General features: G+C 44.5%; 1 protein-coding gene across 9 annotated transcripts in view; it reads left to right on the forward strand.

Annotated features, from left to right (window-relative positions):
• SEC61G (SEC61 translocon subunit gamma) overlaps window positions 1–18636 on the forward strand; it is a 164478-nt gene that overhangs the window by 86231 nt on the left and 59611 nt on the right. The window contains exons 5-8 of one of the 9 annotated variants that reach the window (XR_010842346.1): window positions 10137–10181; window positions 12840–13035; window positions 13734–13795; window positions 13975–14106. The exons of 3 other annotated variants lie outside the window; for them this stretch is intronic. Coding sequence is in view for 5 of the 6 variants with exons in the window: in XM_067042923.1 (XP_066899024.1) it covers window positions 10137–10181; window positions 11788–12050 (308 nt within the window). In the remaining variant the exon portion in view is untranslated. Of the gene's footprint in view, window positions 1–2530; window positions 2611–10136; window positions 10182–10681; window positions 10720–11787; window positions 12066–12839; window positions 13036–13733; window positions 13796–13974; window positions 14107–18636 lie in introns of those variants that run through there. 5 more of the 9 variants (XM_067042924.1, XM_067042923.1, XM_067042926.1 and 2 more) reach the window with 5 other exon arrangements.

An 18636-nucleotide genomic window follows, 5' to 3' on the forward strand; every position in this document is an offset into this window, starting at 1 on the left:
TCCGGACTTTCCTGTGTCAGAAATTAGCCTAAGTGTATGGGTCCGTGGACCCCAGCTGACGACCGTGCTCGACCTGTCACAGCCTTGGTCGCAGGGCCTAGACAGACAGGAGACTCGCCCATCTCACTCGGAGGGAGGGCCGCCCTTTGCTCACACACTTGCCGAGGATCAGGCGCTGTAGACTTTCCATTGCGCGGAGCCGGCTGAGCGCGTCTTCCCTTTGATTTCCTTCCTCTGCTCGCGCCTCTCGCTTTACCGATCACCCTCACCCTCCAATCCGGCTGAGACAGTCTTTTGCGTGGACAGGCTCTTGTTGCCCTGGAGGCGGCGTCCGGGCCTCGAGCAGCCCGGGTGCAGGTGGCGCTGCCGCAGGCGGCCAGGGACCGGGCGCCCAGAATCCAGCTCCCGCGTCAAGTGTCCGCCCGCAGCCCTTACGAGCTCCGTGTTTCCCACTTGCTCTGCGTGGGGATTCTCCCTTGCGGGACAGGCCGTGGGCAGAACCGGTTCACACTTGCCGAGAGCCCGGGGTCCGCAGGCGCGGAGCATCGGGAAAGCGCGCTCCTTGCTCAGCGCAGCGCGGGCCATCCTGGGGGGTCCGCGCGGCTCACGCGAGGCGCCCGGAACCCGGCCCCTGCGACCCTGGGCATTGCGTTCGGCCTCTTGAACTCTGTCTCAGCTGTGAAAGGCGCTGTAACGTCCGCTCTCAAGCGGTGCGAGGGGCAAGGATTCAGCACACAGTAATGGAGCGTCTGCCAGGTCCAGAGCCACCTGAGAAATTCCCTTCCCTCCCTCCCCCGCTTCCCAGATTCCATCTAAGTCACCCTTCCTTTGACCTCGGACGACAGCTTTCTAACCGGTGCTTCTGCATCTGCTTTTACCTCCCTTCGACCTGTTTCTGCAGTGCAGTCAGTGACCTCTTAAAAATGCAACTCGATACTGTTTGAACCTTTTTATATCTTCCTGTTGCCTTTAGAAAAAAATGGCCTCTGGGGTATGTTCTACAGGGGTTGTAGGATTTGGTCCTAGCATTTATTTTACATTTCTCTGCTCATGCTTCCTTTATTTCACTCTCCACATTCCTGCTTGAGGTTTTTAGCTTTTAGTGTTTTTTTGTTTGTTTGTTTGTTTGCCAGTTTTGGGAAATCTGCAGATTTTTCTTGCTTCGAGGCTGATGTCGAGACCTGGATTGGGGTCCCGCACGCATAGTTTACTCTGTTTCAGTGTTCATGCCCCGTCTTGACTCGTCAGCCTCTCTCCCACAACCCCCTCTTAGCAGTTTTCCTGAACCCTCACCCAAACTAAGTGAGCCCCTTGCGTTGTAATACAGCCCAGTTCTCTTCTCTGCAGCAAGCACCACAAATTATTCTTTCAGGTTTGTCTTCCTGCTGGGTGGTAAACTCTGGGAGCCCAGGGTGTGACTCTTTGTCTCACAGCTCTGACTCCAGCGCTCCCTGCCTCTCAGGCACTCAATCCCCGTTTGCACAGTGAATGTATAAAGTCAAGGTCAAGGTAAGTACCTGGCTCCTTGCTGAAAACAGGCCATGGCTTCCAGCGCCCTAGGGATACAGGCAGACTGCTGGCCTCTCCTTGGAGGTTCTAAGAGATCAGGGTGCCCTGCCCCCTCACATGGGTGCGGGGGGGGTGGGGGGGGCGGGGTGTGGAGGTCCAGCCCCAGCTCCTCGGAGTAGCCAGCCTGCCGGCCCAGGCCCCACCTGTATTGCCACCCACTCCTTAGGCCCTTACCCTCCCTGCTTGGTGCTTGAGGGCAGAGGAAGGAAGAGCTCTTTAAAGGCTCTAGATGTTTTATTCTTTTTGATGCATGGTAAATGAGATTGTTTCCTTAATCTCTTTTTCTGATCTTTCGTTGTTAGCATATAGAAATGCAAGAGATTTCTGTGCATTAATTTTGTATCCTGCAACTTTACCAAATTCTTTGATTAGTTCTAGTAGTTTTCTGGTGGCATCTTTAGGATTCTCTACATATAGTATCATGTCATCTGCAAACAGTGACCGTTTTACTTCTTCTTTTCCAATTTGTATTCCTTTTATTTCTTTTTCTTCTCTGATTGCCATGGCTAGGACTTCCAAAACTATGTTGAATAATAGTGGAGAGAGTGGACATCCTTGTCTTGTTCCTGATCTTAGAGGAAAAGTTTTCAGCTTTTCACCATCGAGGACGATGTTGGCTGTGGGTTTGTCATATATGGCCTTTATTATGTTGAGGTAGATTCCCTCTAAGCCCACTCTCTGGAGAGTTATTATCATCAATGGGTGTTGAACTTTGTCAAAAGCTTCTTCTGCATCTATTTAGATGATCATATGGTTTTTATTTTTCAATTTGTTAATGTGGTGTATCACATTGATTGATTTGCATATATTGAAGGATCCTTGCATCCTGGGATAAATCCCACTTGATCAGGGAGTATGATCCTTTTAATGTGTTGTTGGATTGGGTTTGCTAGTATTTTGATGAGGATTTTTGCATCTACATTCATCAGTGATATTGGCCTGTAATTTTCTTTTTTTGTAGTATCTTTGTCCAGTTTTGGTATCAAGGTGATGGTGGCCTCATAGAATGAGCTTGGAAGTGTTCATTGCTCTGCAATTTTTTTCAAAGAGTTTCAGAAAGGTAGGTGTTAACTCTTCTCTAAATGTTCGGTAGAATTCACCTGTGAAGCCCTCTGGCCCTGGGCTTTTGTTTGTTGGAAGATTTTTGATCACAGTTTCAATTTCAGTGCTTGTGATTGCTCTGTTCCTATTTTCTATTTCTTCCTGGTTAGTCTTGGAAGGTTGCATCTTTCTAAGAATTTGTTCATTTCTTCTAGGTTGTCTGTTTTATTGGCATATAGTTACTTGTAGTAACCTCTTATGATCCTTTGTACTTCTGGGTGTCTGTTGTAACTTTTCCTTTTTCATTTCTCATTTTACTGATTTGAGTCCTCTCCCTCTTTTACATGATGAGTCTGGCTAAAGGTTTATCAATTTGGTTTATCTTCTCAAAGAACCAGCTTTTAGTTTCATTGATCTTTACTATTATTTTCTTCATCTCTATTTCATTTATTTCTGCTCTGATCTTTATGATTTCTTTTCTGCCACTAACTTTGGGTTTTGTTTGTTTTTCTTTCTCTAGTTGCTTTAGGTGTAATATTAGGTTGTTTATTTAAGATTTTTCTTGTTTTTTGAGGTAGGATTATATTGCTACACACTTCCCTCTTAGAACTGCTTTTGCTGTATCCCATAGGTTTTGGATTGTTGTGTTTTCATTGTCATTTGCCTCTAGGTATTTTTTGATGTCCTCTTTGATTTCTTCAGTGATCCATTGATTATTTGGTAACATATTGTTTAGTCTCCATGTGTTTGTGTATTTTACTGTTTTACAAAGCTACAGTGATCAAAACAGTATAGTACTGGCACAAAACCAGAAATATAGATCAGTGGTACAGGATAGAAAGTCCAGAGATAAACCCACGCACCTATGGCCACATAAGCTATGACAAAGGAGGCAAGAAGATACAATGGAGAAAAGACAGTCTCTTCAACAAGTGGTGCTGGGAAAACTGGACAGCTACACGTTAAAGAATGAAGTTAGAACATTCTCTAACACCATACACAAAAACAAACTCAGAGTGGATTAAAAACCTAAATGTAAGGCCAGATACTGTAAAACTCTTAGAGGAAAATACAGGCAGAACACTCTCTGATGTAAATCACAGCAAGATCTTTTTTGATCCACCACCTAGAGTAATGAAAATAAAAATAAGCAAATGGGACCTAATTAAACTTAAAAGCTTTTGTATAGCAAAGGAAACCGTAAAAAAAATGAAAAGACAACCCTCAGAATGGGGGAAAACATTTGCAAATGAAGCAACTGACAAGGCATTAATCTCTAAAACATACAAACAGCTCATGCAGCTCAATGTCAAAATCAAATGACCCAATCAAAAAATGGGCAGAAGACCTAAGTAGACATTTCTCCAAAGAAGTCATACAGATTGCCAACAAACACATGAAAAGATGCTCAATATCACTAATTATTAGAGAAATGCATATCAAAACTACAATGAGATGTCACCTCACACTGGTCAGAATGGCTATCATGAAAATTCTACAAAAAATAAATGCTGGAGAGGGTGTGGAGAAAAGGGAACACTTCTACACTGTTGGTGGGAATGTAAATTGGTACGGCTACTATGGAGAACAGTATGGAGATTCCTTAAAAATAGCATAGAGCTACCATATGACAACAATCCCAGTCCTAGGCATATATCTGGAGAAATAGTTTTCTTTTGCCACTTGCTTTGATGATGTCCATAGAAGATGCTGGAGAGACATTGCAGAAGGAAGGAATTTCCCTTCCTGACTCTCAAGGCTCGTTGCCAGGCCCTGCGGGACAAGTATCTGGTCTTGTCTTTACTGCTCAGCAGTGCCATTTCTCCAGGGTTATGTGCATGCGTGGTGTGGCTCTCTCCAGCATTCTGTTGCTGTTTGCTCTCCAAAGCTGTTGACGTGGACAGCATCTGTGCAGTCAGGAACTGCAGATGGCATAGGACGGGACCACCCCCCAGCTTGCTGCACCTTGCGGCATCTCCTTAGCCCTGCACGTGGGCACACCGGGCTGGCTGCCTGCCTGACCTTTGTCCCTTGGAGGGGCCCACTGCTGCCCAGGCCCAGGTTGTGCACAGAAACGTGCTGGCGTCCTGGCATGGAGGTCTCTCCAGCGCATCCACGTGACGCCCGACTCTGCCCGCTTGCCACCTGCCAGTCTTGGATTGCCTGCGTTCTGGGGGTGGTTTCCTGTGGCCCTCCTGACATGACCCTGTGTGCTTCGGACCTCAGTGCACCCCCCAACTCTCCCTGCCTACCCATTGGGCTCAGTTTGCCTGTGCCCCAGAAAGAGGTTCCCATCGGTTCAGTGACTGTGGACCAGCTCTGGCCGGGGAAGCCCAGCAAACTCCCCTCCCACCCAGTCGGTGCTGTCCCACTTTCTTCACTGAGGTCTGAGCACCTTCCGCTCGTGTCTGTCTTTGGGTCTCCTGAAGCTCTAGGGTGCCCTTGAGAGCTCTCTTTCTGTCTCAGCTGTTACCCCCCTGTCTTATTTCCTGAAAATCGCTTCATGTTTTTTTACATTAAACTTTCCTGTTTTTTTTTTTTTTTTTTTTTTTTTTTTTTTGTGGTATGCGGGCCTCACTGTTGTGGCCTCTCCCGTTGTGGAGCACAGGCTCCGGACGCGCAGGCTCAGCGGCCACGGCTCACGGGCCCAGCCGCTCCGCGGCATGTGGAATCTTCCCGGACCGGGGCACGAACCTGTGTCCCCTGCATCGGCAGGCGGACTCTCCACCACTGCGCCACCAGGGAAGCCCACTTTCCTGGTTTAAATTAGGTTGTGATGTGCATTTCTTGGTTGGACCCAGATTGATATAGTGTGTGTGTGTGTGTGTGTGTGTGTGTGTGTGTGTGTGTGTATGTATGTGTGTATATATACGTATATATTGACATATGTATATATGTATGTATATGTACATATACATATGTGTGTATATATATATATAAAACAACATATTTTGATATAAATTTCAGCTGATTTAGGCAAATATGTGATTTGATCCAGACTATTGGATAAATATGTCAGAAATGCGTGTGTTTTGACTTGTGGTAAGTGACCTGGACGCAGTGGAGAGCATCGCGCTGTATTCAGGGCAAGGAAGCAGCTGAAGTCTGGGTCTCTCGCTGGTGCTGAGCACCTGGCATCCTCAAGAGACCATCAGGACCAGGTCTGTCCCCTCTCACAGCCCTGCGCTCCGCTCCCAGACTCAGCGAGGTACGAGGACTCTCCTCCCCAGAATCACCCAAACTTCCTCTCCGTGCTGCTCGGCTCACCCCTTCTCTCACCTAACAGACACTCGCCCTTCCCTTGAACCCTCCCACAGGCCCCTGGACTCTGTCTCTGCGGTCCTCACCGTCACCGTCACCACGTTTCCACCATTCCAGCCTCACCCCAGGCAGGTGCTGAACATCCAATACGGATGATTCCATGAAGCCTCATACGTTCACTACACGATAGATTCTAGTTTACCCTCATTTTATGATGAGGAAGTCGACACTCTGAAAGGCTGAGTCACAGACCAGGTTAGGAGTGGAGCCTGGGTGTCAGGTTACTGTCTGTGCACCAGACAAGCACTGTCCAATTCTGCAGCCCCTAGTCCTGTGTGCTAGTTAAGTGTATTTAAAACGAAGTAGGTGGGAGCATCGAGGTCCTCAGTTTCGGGAGCCACATCCCCGGGGCTCAGGGGCTGCGCGTGGGGTTGGTGCCGGAAGGGAGCGTTTCTGTTGTTGCAGAAACTTCCGCTGCACGGCACTGCTCCACACAAGTACTTTCTCGAGCTATCTGTGGTGAAGAACCTGGTTCTTTTCCCTTTCGATTTTATTTTCAGTGCATTCCGTACGGACACTTTTGTAAGATATAATAAAAATACATTACAGAGCGAGAGATGTGAACAGTGGTGGCTCAGGCGACAGAGCAAGATGGCAGCCCCAGAGCTGCTGACAGGTTGCTAAGCCAGCAGCCCAAAGCAGCCTCCCAGTTACACACCAGGAGGAAATAGCAGATTAAAGTCCTTGTTCGTCATGAAGGGGATCCAAGAAGAGATTTTCTCTCTAGGATCTCCTTGGACTCCTCCATAGAATGAAGGTGCTGAAGGTGCTGAGTAAAGGGTTCCGATCCTTCACTCATTTGTCCCGCGGGATGAACTTCCCATTTGGTGAGAAGGTTCAACGTTTCTTTTAAGTCACCACCGAAGCCTCACCTTTGGCCGCCCCTCTCCCGTGTCTTCCAGTGTGTTGAATAATATTCTGCTGCTTCTGGGGGCTGTGTGAGAGCCTGGGAACAACGTTATGGACCCAGTTTGGTGCCCTTGCAGGGAAACCTTTGGCTCCAAAATTCCTGACGCTGTGCAGCTCTAAACCTTTTATGAGGAAGATTTTTGTGCCTTCCTTGTACTGTTCCCTGGGAGATGGTGAAGATCCCTTCTTCTCTCCATTCTCCCAAATATGCCTTAGAATTGTCTGCCTCTAAGAGGTCCTGCCCCAAATCAGGTCAAGGACCCGTCTGTTGAGAGATAATTCTCCATAGTCTGGGGTTTATGCATGTCTCGTGAGCAAAGGATATTGAGAGCTTTGTTCAAGGATGTCTGCATGAGACAGGCTTGCAGTAGAAAGACAGTGCCTTCCTCGGAGAGGAACATCTTTCCTTGGAGACATTCCAGAGCAATAAAGATATCGTCTCTCTCCAGAAAGGAGGAGGGCCTGGTCTCCTAGCAGCTCCTACCCATGCAAGACCAGGATCACGTAGCCTTGGAGCTCCTTGAGTGTGACACACATCCTTTGTGGGTGTAGCACTCACCTGGCCTCCATATCATACTCCTGGGACTTTGGGGGAGAAGGACCCGATGCAAACGTGCGACTGCTGCTGCCTGCTGTGTCGGGGCAATAACTCATTTAACCCCATTTGGGCTCTTTGTCTCATTCGGACTGAACATTGGAAATGTGTGGTTACCCCACCCGGCAGCTGCAGGAGGCCGCCAGCCCGGGAGCTGCTCGGCCGCCCGACCGTCTCTCTGGACCCTCCTGACTTTTGTGCTCTCTTCACATCTCTCCATCTTTCCGTTTCTTCCTCCTTTCTACGTCCTGATGAGTTTACCCCTGGGGGTCATTCAGCCCTCATTCATCCAGCGAATGTTGCTGAGACCTCACCATGTGTCGGGCACTGTTCCAGGTGCTGCGGATGCATCGGTGATCAGCACAGTCATTATTCCTACTTTCCCAGAGCTACATTCTGGCTGGAAAGGTGCAGGGAGGGAGCGCTTTGGAGATGACAGTAAACCAGCAAGTACTGCAAAAATGTCAGCTCGAGTAAGTGCTGTGCAGAGGATTAAGGGGGCCTGGTGGGCAGATGGGAACTGCCCTCTTTGGCTGTTCGGATTGGATGGCCATGGAACGTCACATGGGAGGTGATGCTGAGATTTGAATAAAACCAGAATCAGTCATGGGAAGACCTGAGAAACAAGTTCAGGCAGAGGAAATAACTAGAGCAAACGCCTTGAAGGAGGACCAACTTGACAAGTTTCAGAGAGGCTGGAGCTTGGGGTGAGGGGCATTGCAGGGTGCAAGGCACCAAAGCCAGGGCAAGGGGTTTAGTCTCCATCTTCTGTGGTCCAGGAAGTCACTGAAAGGTTTGAAGCAGAAAGAGATGATCTAGTTCATATTTCTGAAGATTATTCTGGATTTACGCTGGAGTCATTGTAAAGGAGACTTGGAATGAGATAGGATTTGCTTTCAAAGTAAGGTCGACAGGATTTGCTGATAGGTTAGATGTATGTGGTAAGTGAAAGAAAGGGAAAAGTCCAAATATCTTCGAGATTTTTGCCTTGAACACGTGGGACCAGTAGCTAGGATGCTGTTACTAAGAGGGAAAGAGAGGTAGATGGAGATTTGTTGGGGTGACAGGATTGAAATGTGCACTAGACATCCATGTGGACCTGTCAAGTGGGCAGTTGAATGCGTGGGGCTGGGGAGAAGAGAATTTACCAGGGCTAAATATGTGGAATTGAGAGTCGTTGGCAAAGAGATGATGCTTGCAGCCCTGGCCCTGAACGGGCTTCCTTAGGGAAAATGTGTGTGTCCATAGGGAAGGGGACCCAGGGCACATTTCTGTGGTCTTTCGCCACCTAGAGGTCAAACAGAGGGAGTGAAACTAGCTAATGACTGAAAAGGACTGACCAGTGCGGTCAGAGGTAGTCCAGAGAGTGAGAGGTCATAGAAGCTGAGACAAAAGAGTATTTCTAAATAAAACTTTCCAAAAATTCATTGGGCAGCAGGGCAATTCCGTAGCCCTTTGCACGAGGGAGCTCAGTGGGAGAGAAGGAGAGACAGGATCCTGACCGAGGAGAGGTGACCTAGACTAACAGACGAGAAAGAAGAGTGAGGGAGCGTAGACAATCCTTTACAACGTTCTGCGGTGAACGGGACTTGAGAAACGACGTGAGGGCTGGAAGGTGATTGGGATGCGGATCACAGGAGGACTGTCATTTTAGTAGAAGAAACAAGAGAGTACTTGTCTGTTGCTAGAGATGATTCTTCAAAGATACACCAAACATCATTTTCTTATCGGGCTTAATTAAGGCTTTGGGAAACAAGGAGAAAGAGAGAGAAAGTAACAGACTATTTCTGATTCCCCCGAGGCGATGAGCCCGGAGAGGATCATGCACTTAAAATTGGCAGGGTTGGGGCTGGGGGACAAGAAATAAAAAACTGATATTTTAAAAATATTGCCCAGACACGAGTATTAAATCCATCCCCTTCCTTCCTCTTCGGCATCACCACCGTTGTTCCGTCACCCTCGCCTCCCGCTGGGACTGCCCTCCCACGTCGGCCCAGCCCCGTCCGCAGCCCCTTCCTGAGCCCCTGCACGCGCAGGGCAGCTTCCGTCCAGCTGTCAGAGGGGCTGGTCGAATTCTTAAACTCAATTATGTTGCTCCTGCAGGTTGCGTGTTTTAGCTGCTGTCTGTTTCTTGTGAAATAAACCCATTAACAAGGCCTCCAGGGCCCGCTTTGACCACGATTGGCAGCTGACCAGCTCCCCTGCTCCCTTCACACAGCAGGTGCCCTGAGCTGTGATGCTCTAGCCCAGCTGGCCTTGTTCCACTTCCTCCAACAAGCCAAGTTCTTCTTGCTCAACGTGGCTGCACATCTGAAACCTGCCCGGAAAGGTCTCCTCACCCAGGCTTGGTTAGACTGGACTTGATCTCCCCCAACCCAGCCCTCTACCACAGTTCTCTCTGGATTTTATTCATAACGGTTATCACCTTTTGCAATTATTTATTAGCTTATTGTTTTCTTCTTTACATCATTCCCCGACGAGAAGGCAAGAAGTCTTCTGTATTTGGTTCACCCAAGTACACTCCGCATTTGACTGCCTCTGGCACGTGGTAGGTTCACAATGACTGCTCTTCTGAGTGATAGGTTAGTTGCATTTTATATGCATAATATGCGCATGGAAACATATTTTGAACAGATTCAATATTATAATGAATTATTATTATGATGGTTGTCATCACGGATGTTTCCTCTCATACTTTCAGAGCCTTCTGGATTTTGGACTCAGGACTTGAGCCAAACTAGTCACGGTAATCAACCTTATGTGATATTTGTTTCCATGACTTCATTCTGACATTTAATAATTGATAGTGCTGCTGCTAATCAAGATCTATGTAGACAAATGGTGATTTAAAGCCACCATGATCAGTACTGGTTTCTAGTTATTCTCAAGCCTGATATAATTACATATTGGATGTGGAAATTGAGTTTGTGGTGATAGCAGAAAGACTCTTGTTGGAAGCCACCATTTGCCATAAAATTTTTGTAAATCTAAAAGCCTATGCTATTATTCTCTATCTCTTATTTTCCATTGTGTCACACTTATCCCTCAATGTAGAAAATGCATGCTGCTTTCGTTAAAAATCAGCCCAGCTGTCTACATTCTCAGGAGCTTCCTGAAGGCCTTGACCACAAAAAGAAAAACCCCCAGTAGTTTAGTTTAAAGCAGGGATCACACCGAGTCTGTGGCTGTAAGTAGGTCCCCTTATAAGAATGAGTTCAGTTTTATGAGAAGCTGGTCTTTCCCCAGGCTTGATGAGATGCAACGGCTAAGACCTCAGAGAGCCTCTGCCCCCTTGGGAGCAGGTGAGAATCGCAGGTCAGCTGTTTGAGAAGGACTTATCCATTTTCCACCAAAATACCTGACAAGGTTGGATCCTTGCGGATTAAAATTTCCCTAAAGATAGAAGAAGGCAAATAAGATGCTGCTGTGTCCTTATCTGTTGGCTATTACTGCCATGACGACTTAATAAAAATGCAATGCAGTTTCCTCAATTGTACAGATACTTTATGATACGTTAATGAAAAATCAGAGTACAGAATGATGTTTTATAGTGTTGACAGCATGACACAATGAACTTAGAAAGATGGACATGCACCAAAATGTTAGATTTAATTGGGGTGGGGGGGGGTAAAGCAGGCACAGTTGAGGTTGATCTCCTAACTTAATGCATTTTTTTTTTTTTTTTTTTTTTTTGCGATACGCGGGCCTCTCACTGTTGTGGCCTCTCCCATTGCGGAGCACAAGCTCTGGACGCGCAGGCGCAGCGGCCATGGCTCACGGGCCCAGCCGCTCCGCGGCACGTGGGATCTTCCCGGACCGGGGCACGAACCCGTGTCCCCTGCATCGGCAGGCGGATTCTCAACCGCTGCGCCACCAGGGAAGCCCAATGCATTTTAATGATGTTTTATTGTCAACTCTATGAGTAACAACAGTATGCCAGAAGATTAGAAATAACTCAATAAAAGAATAGTTTATGCTTCTGAAAATTAATTTATATACATTTTAAGAACTTAAAAAAATAAGATGCTAGAAATATGAACTTGTAAATTTGTTTTATTGATTTTTTTTCCTTTCAGTATTAAATGTCTGATTAAGTTTTAGGCTTCTGGGTTCAGGATACTTGTCTCAACGTGCTGATAATGTGATATTTTGGAACAAGGTCACAGAGATGCCAGCAGAAAAAGCCCAGGAATAAATTATTCCTACTGGCAACGTGTGAGAAAAGAATAATTTTTAAAACATTAATGTCTATGAAAGCTTAGAGCAATCTTCCTGTCTCAAAATGCATTTAAAAAAATTGTACTGTGCAGTTGAAAACTGACATTTTATTATTTAATCACATCCCATTTTAGGTGGTGTGCAAAGAGGACACATTACCACGTACATTTTCTCACTATTAAAGGCATTAAAATCATCAAATATAGAATTGAGAGATACTTTAAGAATCATCTTATCAAATACCCTGATTTTACAGAAGAGGGAATGGAGGCTCAGAGGGTGCAAAGATCAAGCAGTCCAATGGTCCTGGGACAGACAAGTTCTTTCCCAGCCAGCTACCCTCCTTTGGGAAAATCAGCCTCATATTGTTACCAAACTTGGGTTCAGCTGTTCATGACTCAGGAATCCAATACTGAGAGACAAGTGTTGGGTAAAAGGAAAGAGAGCTTTACTGAGGAAGCTGGCAACCCTGGGTATAAGGCGGACTTATGTCCCAAAGGACCAACTCCCCACTCCTCATGTTTTTCTCAGGGATTACATAGGGAAAAGAGGGAGGGGCTACGTGCTGAGGAGGGGGTTGCAGGATGCGTGATCAACTCAGGGACATTCTTTTCTTTTTTTTCATGATTTTTATTTATTTATTTTTAAAAATTAAATTTGAAAGCTTTTGTACAGCAAAGAAAACCAGAAATGAGAGGAAAAGACAACCTTCAGAATGGGAGAAAATATTTGCAAACGAAGCAACTGACAAGGGATTAATCTCCAAAATATACAAACAGCTCATGCAGCTCAATATCAAAAAAAAAAAACCAAACAACCCAATCAAAAAATGGGCGGATAACCTAAATAGACATTTCTCCAAAGAAGTCATGGACATTCTTCTGATTAGCTGGTCGTGAGGTAACTGGGAGTCAGCACCTTCAACCTCTGATTCCAACGAGGCTGGGGTCTACGTACTCGCAGTTAGCCTACAGTTAACTTCTTCCGCCTGGTGGGGCTTTCCGTATGTGCAAGACAGCTCAAAGGACGTGGCCCAGAATATTCTCTATAGCCCTTGAGAAGGAACTAAAGGTCCTCGACTTTGTTCAATGACTCAACTATTATTAGTTTGTCCTGTTTGACTGTTTTTCTTTGCTTCTGCATTTTTCAAAAAATTTCTCTGATTAGAATTATTCTCTGGATAAAGTTTTTCTACAGACAAAAGGCAGGCAGAGGACATGGGGGAAGGACCGTAGGACCCACATGTTCTTCGACGCCCTACAGGCTCTGCCAGACGTGCTTCCCTCCGCTCTTTCTAGCCCTGCTTTCTACTGTTCCTGGTCCCTGTACAACCACAGGTTGGGTGTAGACCTCCAACCCTAACTGCAGAAATGTTAAAGAAGGTAAGACAGCAAAGAGAAATGTTGTCTATGATTGTCTAATTTTATCAAAGGGACACCACAATTAATCTGATGCCTTTTTCTGCTGACGGTTATTTGGCTGCATGCTAATAATAACTTAATGGGAAAAATAGGATATGGACATATAGGAATGAGATTTTATTTCTATATCTTTAGAATGCATTGAAAGTATTGTTGAGAATTCTTAGTAAAGACTGAGCTGCATTTACACGGAACCTTGCCAAAGGGTAGTTTTAGGAGGCCCTGCTCACTCTGAAGACACAATGCTTGGCTCTGAGAAGGAGCTGGACTATCCAGGTAGTGATTTGCATTGTACACATTGAAAAGTTTCTGTATATTATGATGTTTTGATGTCTTGAAAACGCTTTCTGTCTGGGGAGAGACTGACCTCCCGGGCTAGCCAACTTAGAGATGGCAAAGGGTCCAGCTGGGAGACTACCTTTTGTTTGCAAAAATGCCGGAGCCAGACCCCCACCATCTGGCCTGTTCACCCCTGGAGGTCATATCCCTCTGCCTTAATCATCCCAGGGCCAGGTGCCAGGTAATTAGGGACCACCATTACAGCTTTGAGCGCAACAACCACCCAGTCCTAGTCTGCCGTTCACCCTGCCTTGCCTTTCCTGCAAAAACCCTGAGGCCGTGGCCTAAACCTTCCCCTTGCTCTGACTTCTGTCTCCTAGCCGCTCAGATGTCTCCCCTGAGTGGCCCTGCAAGGCTTGCTGCGTTCCTGCCTCTAGGAGCTGTGAGTATCCTAAACTTTGTTTTTCCTTTAGCATCTCTGGTGGCCACACCTGACTAGCCATCTCATAAAAGAATGCAAAACTTAATTTTATAGAGTATTTTATTATATGTGTGTATTAGATATAGATATAGTTATATACTTTATGTAATTTTATTTATTTTATTATATATTTTATACAGTTGCTGTAGCTGCTTACCTTAGAACTTCGTGACAATGGTACTTGCTGAAAACATTTTTACCCACATCCTGGAACATGAACTATCCATATATAATTTTACTATATTTGGTTGATCGCAATAAAATGTAGATAATGGACAGTAGCTCTTCGTATAATTGTCTGGTTCCTTTGCACTCAGCAGATGTGGTTGCCCCTGTGATGAGCTAACTTGAGTTGCCTTCTGTAAATTCCTCCTGTGATCCGTTTTCTGGTTTCACTAGAACGGTGGCTTTTTGCATTATATCTCCGATTCTAATCTGGAACTCAGAGAATGGGAGCCTTTGCCTGTTGTCCCTTGAAGGGGCTTCCCAGGACAGCAGCCCTCAGGCTCTCTGTCCCAGGGCCCCTCCCCTGGGTCTCCTCCTTCAGGATTCTTCAGCTCTGGAAGCTGCCTTCTCTTCGTGTTTCTTTTGCTATGGGAGGAGTTTTCAACATCTTTTGCAGATGAGCATTTTCATTTGAAATCTGAATTAAAACTTGAATGTTTCCCTTCCTGAGAACTGGCACAGCTCAGGACACTCCTGTGAAACTTTGAAGCGATCCTTAGGTCAAAGAACCTGAGGGCCTGGCTGCTTGTAGAGCTGTGCTTGGACCATCACACCTAGGGTTGAGCCACCTGGGAGCGTCTTAGAAACACAGAATCCCAAGCCCCACCCAGACCTACAGAATCAGAATCATTAACAAGATCTGCAGTTGATCTGCATGCATTCAAAGAGAGAGAGAGAGAGTCACCACCCCAGTGGATTACTACTGGGTTTCTTTAAGCCCTTTATCAGAGCCATGAACCCTGCGGATTAAGTACATGTGTATTAAAATTAACTAAATCACCAAAAAAGTTAATTTGAATCACACGTAATAATGTACAAAAAAGGATTTCACAGCGTAGTGGTTAGACTCATGATAAAATAATTGCAACAAGTATTAATTGTGTAGTCATATTATGTATTTCTCTCCCTACTTGGCTTATATCTTTAGAATTTTCATTGGCTTCAAATGGTGTTAGATGTTTTCTAGTCATTGCCAGAAAGCTCTTACCCACACCAAAGATAAAAATAAGGCTTTAAGACGTAAATTGTAAGAATGGATTTTTTTTCTTGTTCAGGAATATGCCCTATGCTTTGCAGATACTCAACAAACAGTTGTTGTTTTCATTGAAAAAAGATCAACTCCTCACTCTCCAGTAGTTGGAATTCTTTATTCAGATTCTCCTTGGCTGTCCCCAGAGTTCAGATTTATATCATACCAGGGTCCTATTGTTCATTGGCCCAGGCATCCGTGAGAAGATGTTTCTGAATTTCCTTTATCTTTATTAGAGCTGCGGGTATCACTGACATACTAAAAGTGGTTAAAGATATGGTAGAGCAATCGAGATGAGAAGAGAAAAACGTGAGATGATTCCACCACTCTGTAGAACAGAAGTTCACAGCCAGGAACAGTTTTGCCTCCAGGAGACAATGGAGATGCCTGGAGATGTTTTTGGGGGTCACATCTCACCTGGGAGACAGGTTGCAGGTGCACTGGCATCGTAGATGGAGACCATGGATGCCACTAAGCATCCTTCAACGGGCAGGACAGCCCCACAGCGAAGACCACCTGGCCCCAAATGTCATGGTACTGAAGTTGAGAAGCTCTGCTGCAAAAGCAAACCAAATCCCAGTTAGGCTGGTGATGTAGCTAAGGGAAAAGGGTCCAGGTAAATTGCATTCTGGGGTCACAGCTGCTCTGCCTGCAGGAGCAGAAAGGGGAGAAAGGAAAGAAAGTCATGGAAGGTGACCCAAGCAGTCTCCTGTTACCTTTTTTTGTCTTCTCACACCTATCTTGGCCCCAGAGGTACCTAAAGCAGGGATAGTTCAGGCATATTATGTCCAAAGCAATGGAAGCCTCATCTCGGTCCTGCTAAGCATATTTCTTCTTCTACAAGTTCCAATAATACATAAAGTTGCCTAATTCCTTTAACTTCATAATCCTGGACACATGGCTTTAAGATTCAAGCACCCAAAAATACGTTAATAGATTTAAGTCTAATGATTGAGGAAGACTTCAGATTCTTAGATTCTTCCTTAGCTATTACCACAGACATAGAAGAGGACAGAGAGGCAGTCTTAGGAAGAGTTGGGATGTTTCGGAATCCGCCAGCAGATAAAGAGAAGTGATGCACAAACAGACAAGGAAAATAAAACAATACTCCTTGCATTTCCTTACTGCCATTACACGTAAAAGCAATTTAAAGGCTTTCTGTAGAGAGATAAAAACCATTATAATAATCCCCAACAAAATGTCAACTTACTTTTATCCGCTGACTGCTGAGATCAAGCCTGGCAGGACTGCAGGCTGTTCCTGCTGATGATTCAATAGTCTGTCTGGGTCCTCAACTGGGGAAGGGAGGATTTAATGACTGTCGAATTATGGACTTTATTACGTTAATAACAGTTGCATAGTGCTTTCAACAACATTCAGGTAGATGGAACAATAGCCTGATAGAAATCAAGAAGAAACAGGCTTTAGGCAAACTGCAGAATTTGTTGCATAGATAGCAAAATTAAAGGAAGCCTGAGGAAACTTAGGCTGTATAATTTTTCAAGGGAAGGTGTGAGGGGGTTGATGGGAAGAAAAAGATTGATTTAATGGGAAAGACCATATTTAAAGTGACACAGAATAGCACTGCTTAAGTGAGAGCTAGAAATGTTCTTGGACGTAAAATGGTCATCTCCATGTGCTTTTCTGTATGCTTCTCTCATATTTATTATTCCAAACTTGGTTTCTACTGGGAGAAAACAACACAGTTAAATATTAATAATTCTGAACAACCAACTCCTGATTCAAAAAACCTGGCAACTATTAATAGAAGAGATAATGAGCCACTTTTTATGAAATCTGTGAGCAGACTGGTTAATATGTTTTGCGTGTGTATTGAGAGAGATGAAAGGAAAGAAGATAAGGACTGCTGATGAAAGCTCACTGCTGAAGAATCAGTGATTGCTTTCATTTCTTTTCATTGTCGGTTTTCCCCCTTGTGACGTTAATACCCAAATAAACAAAATACAAATGTGGAGCGTAATTTGTGAAAAAATATGCAAGTTGTGTAAAATCCTTCCTTTTTATTTTTATTCCTCTTCCAGAGGTTTCAATTTTGTAAAGAACCATTTCTTGGGTTTATTGACCTATTTTAGCCCTTGGGTCTGCAGTCTATTTCATTTTTTTGTGCTTGGATATTTATTATCTACTTCTCCCAAAACACCTCAGGACTTTTTGTCTGTAAATTTTTGTGTTGAATGGATTATTTTATGAATTTGTTAGTTTACCTAACGTTTATTTAAGATTATGTATTCACTTCGAGTATCCCAGAGAGCTTGACTGCTCATGGCCTCATAACAGAGAAAATCATGAGTCAAGACCCCATGAACCTCTCGCCTTGTTGCAACAATTCTCAGTGCTTTGCCAGTCTTCTTTCATGTGCCCCGATTTATTTTTCCTTGCAAGATATGATATAATCGTAATCACAAATACTCCAGTTTTTGGGTTTTTTTTTTTTTTTTTTTTTGTGGTACGCGGGCCTCTCACCGCTGTGGCCTCTCCCGTTGCGGAGCACAGGCTCCGGACGCGCAGGCTCAGCGGCCACGGCTCACGGGCCCAGCCGCTCCGCGGCACGTGGGATCCTCCCGGACCGGGGCACGAACCCGTGTCCCCTGCATCGGCAGGCGGACTCTCAACCACTGCGCCACCAGGGAAGCCCCCATACTCCAGTTTTATAATTAATTTTATGGATTCCTTGACACAATATTATTTGATTGTTAATCTTTCTCTTACTCAAGTAAATTTTATCTATGTTTACTAAGGTGTTTAAAATGTTAATGTAGGCACTGCACATTTTATTTGGTTTAGTCATATCTATTTATTGTCTCTGTCATTGTTAATGATTTCTAACTGGTGATTGCTAGCTCATAGGAATGTTATCTATTTTTTTCTCTTTGCATAATTTATGGTTCTTAAAATGTTACATATGTTTTGTGGAATTTATTAAAGTAGAGAAAATGTAAAGGAGCTAAATTCTCTTACTTCAGACATAGTAATAATTAATGTTTCATGATATATCTTTCCCAACCATTTTATATAAATATATATTCATATGTATACAAATATATATATTTATTTATTTCTTGAAGTATAGTCGATTTACAATATTGTGATAGTTTGGGTGTACAGCAAAGTGATTCATTCATATCTGTATATATATATATTATTTTTTAAGATATTTTTAAGATTTTTTTAAAGATTTTTAAGATTAAAAAATTTTTTAAGTTTCTTTTTAAGATTTTTAAGTTTTCTTTTAAGATTTTTAAGATTCTTTTCCCTTATAGGCTGTTACAAAATATTGAGTATAGTTCCCGGTGCTATATAGTTGGTCCTTGTTGGCTATATATTTTATACATAGTACTGTGTTTATGTCAATGCCAAACTCCTAATCTATCCTCCGCCCCCCACCCCACAGTAACCATTACTTTGTCCTCTATGTCTGTGGGTCTGTCTCTGTTCTGTATAGAAGGTCATCTGCATCGTTTTTTTAAGATTCCATATATAAGCATTGTCATACGATATTTGTCTTCTCTGTCTGGCTTATTCAGTA

The sequence above is a fragment of the Kogia breviceps genome, chromosome 9, assembly GCF_026419965.1.
Source record: "Kogia breviceps isolate mKogBre1 chromosome 9, mKogBre1 haplotype 1, whole genome shotgun sequence".
Classification (NCBI taxonomy): domain Eukaryota; kingdom Metazoa; phylum Chordata; class Mammalia; order Artiodactyla; family Physeteridae; genus Kogia; species Kogia breviceps.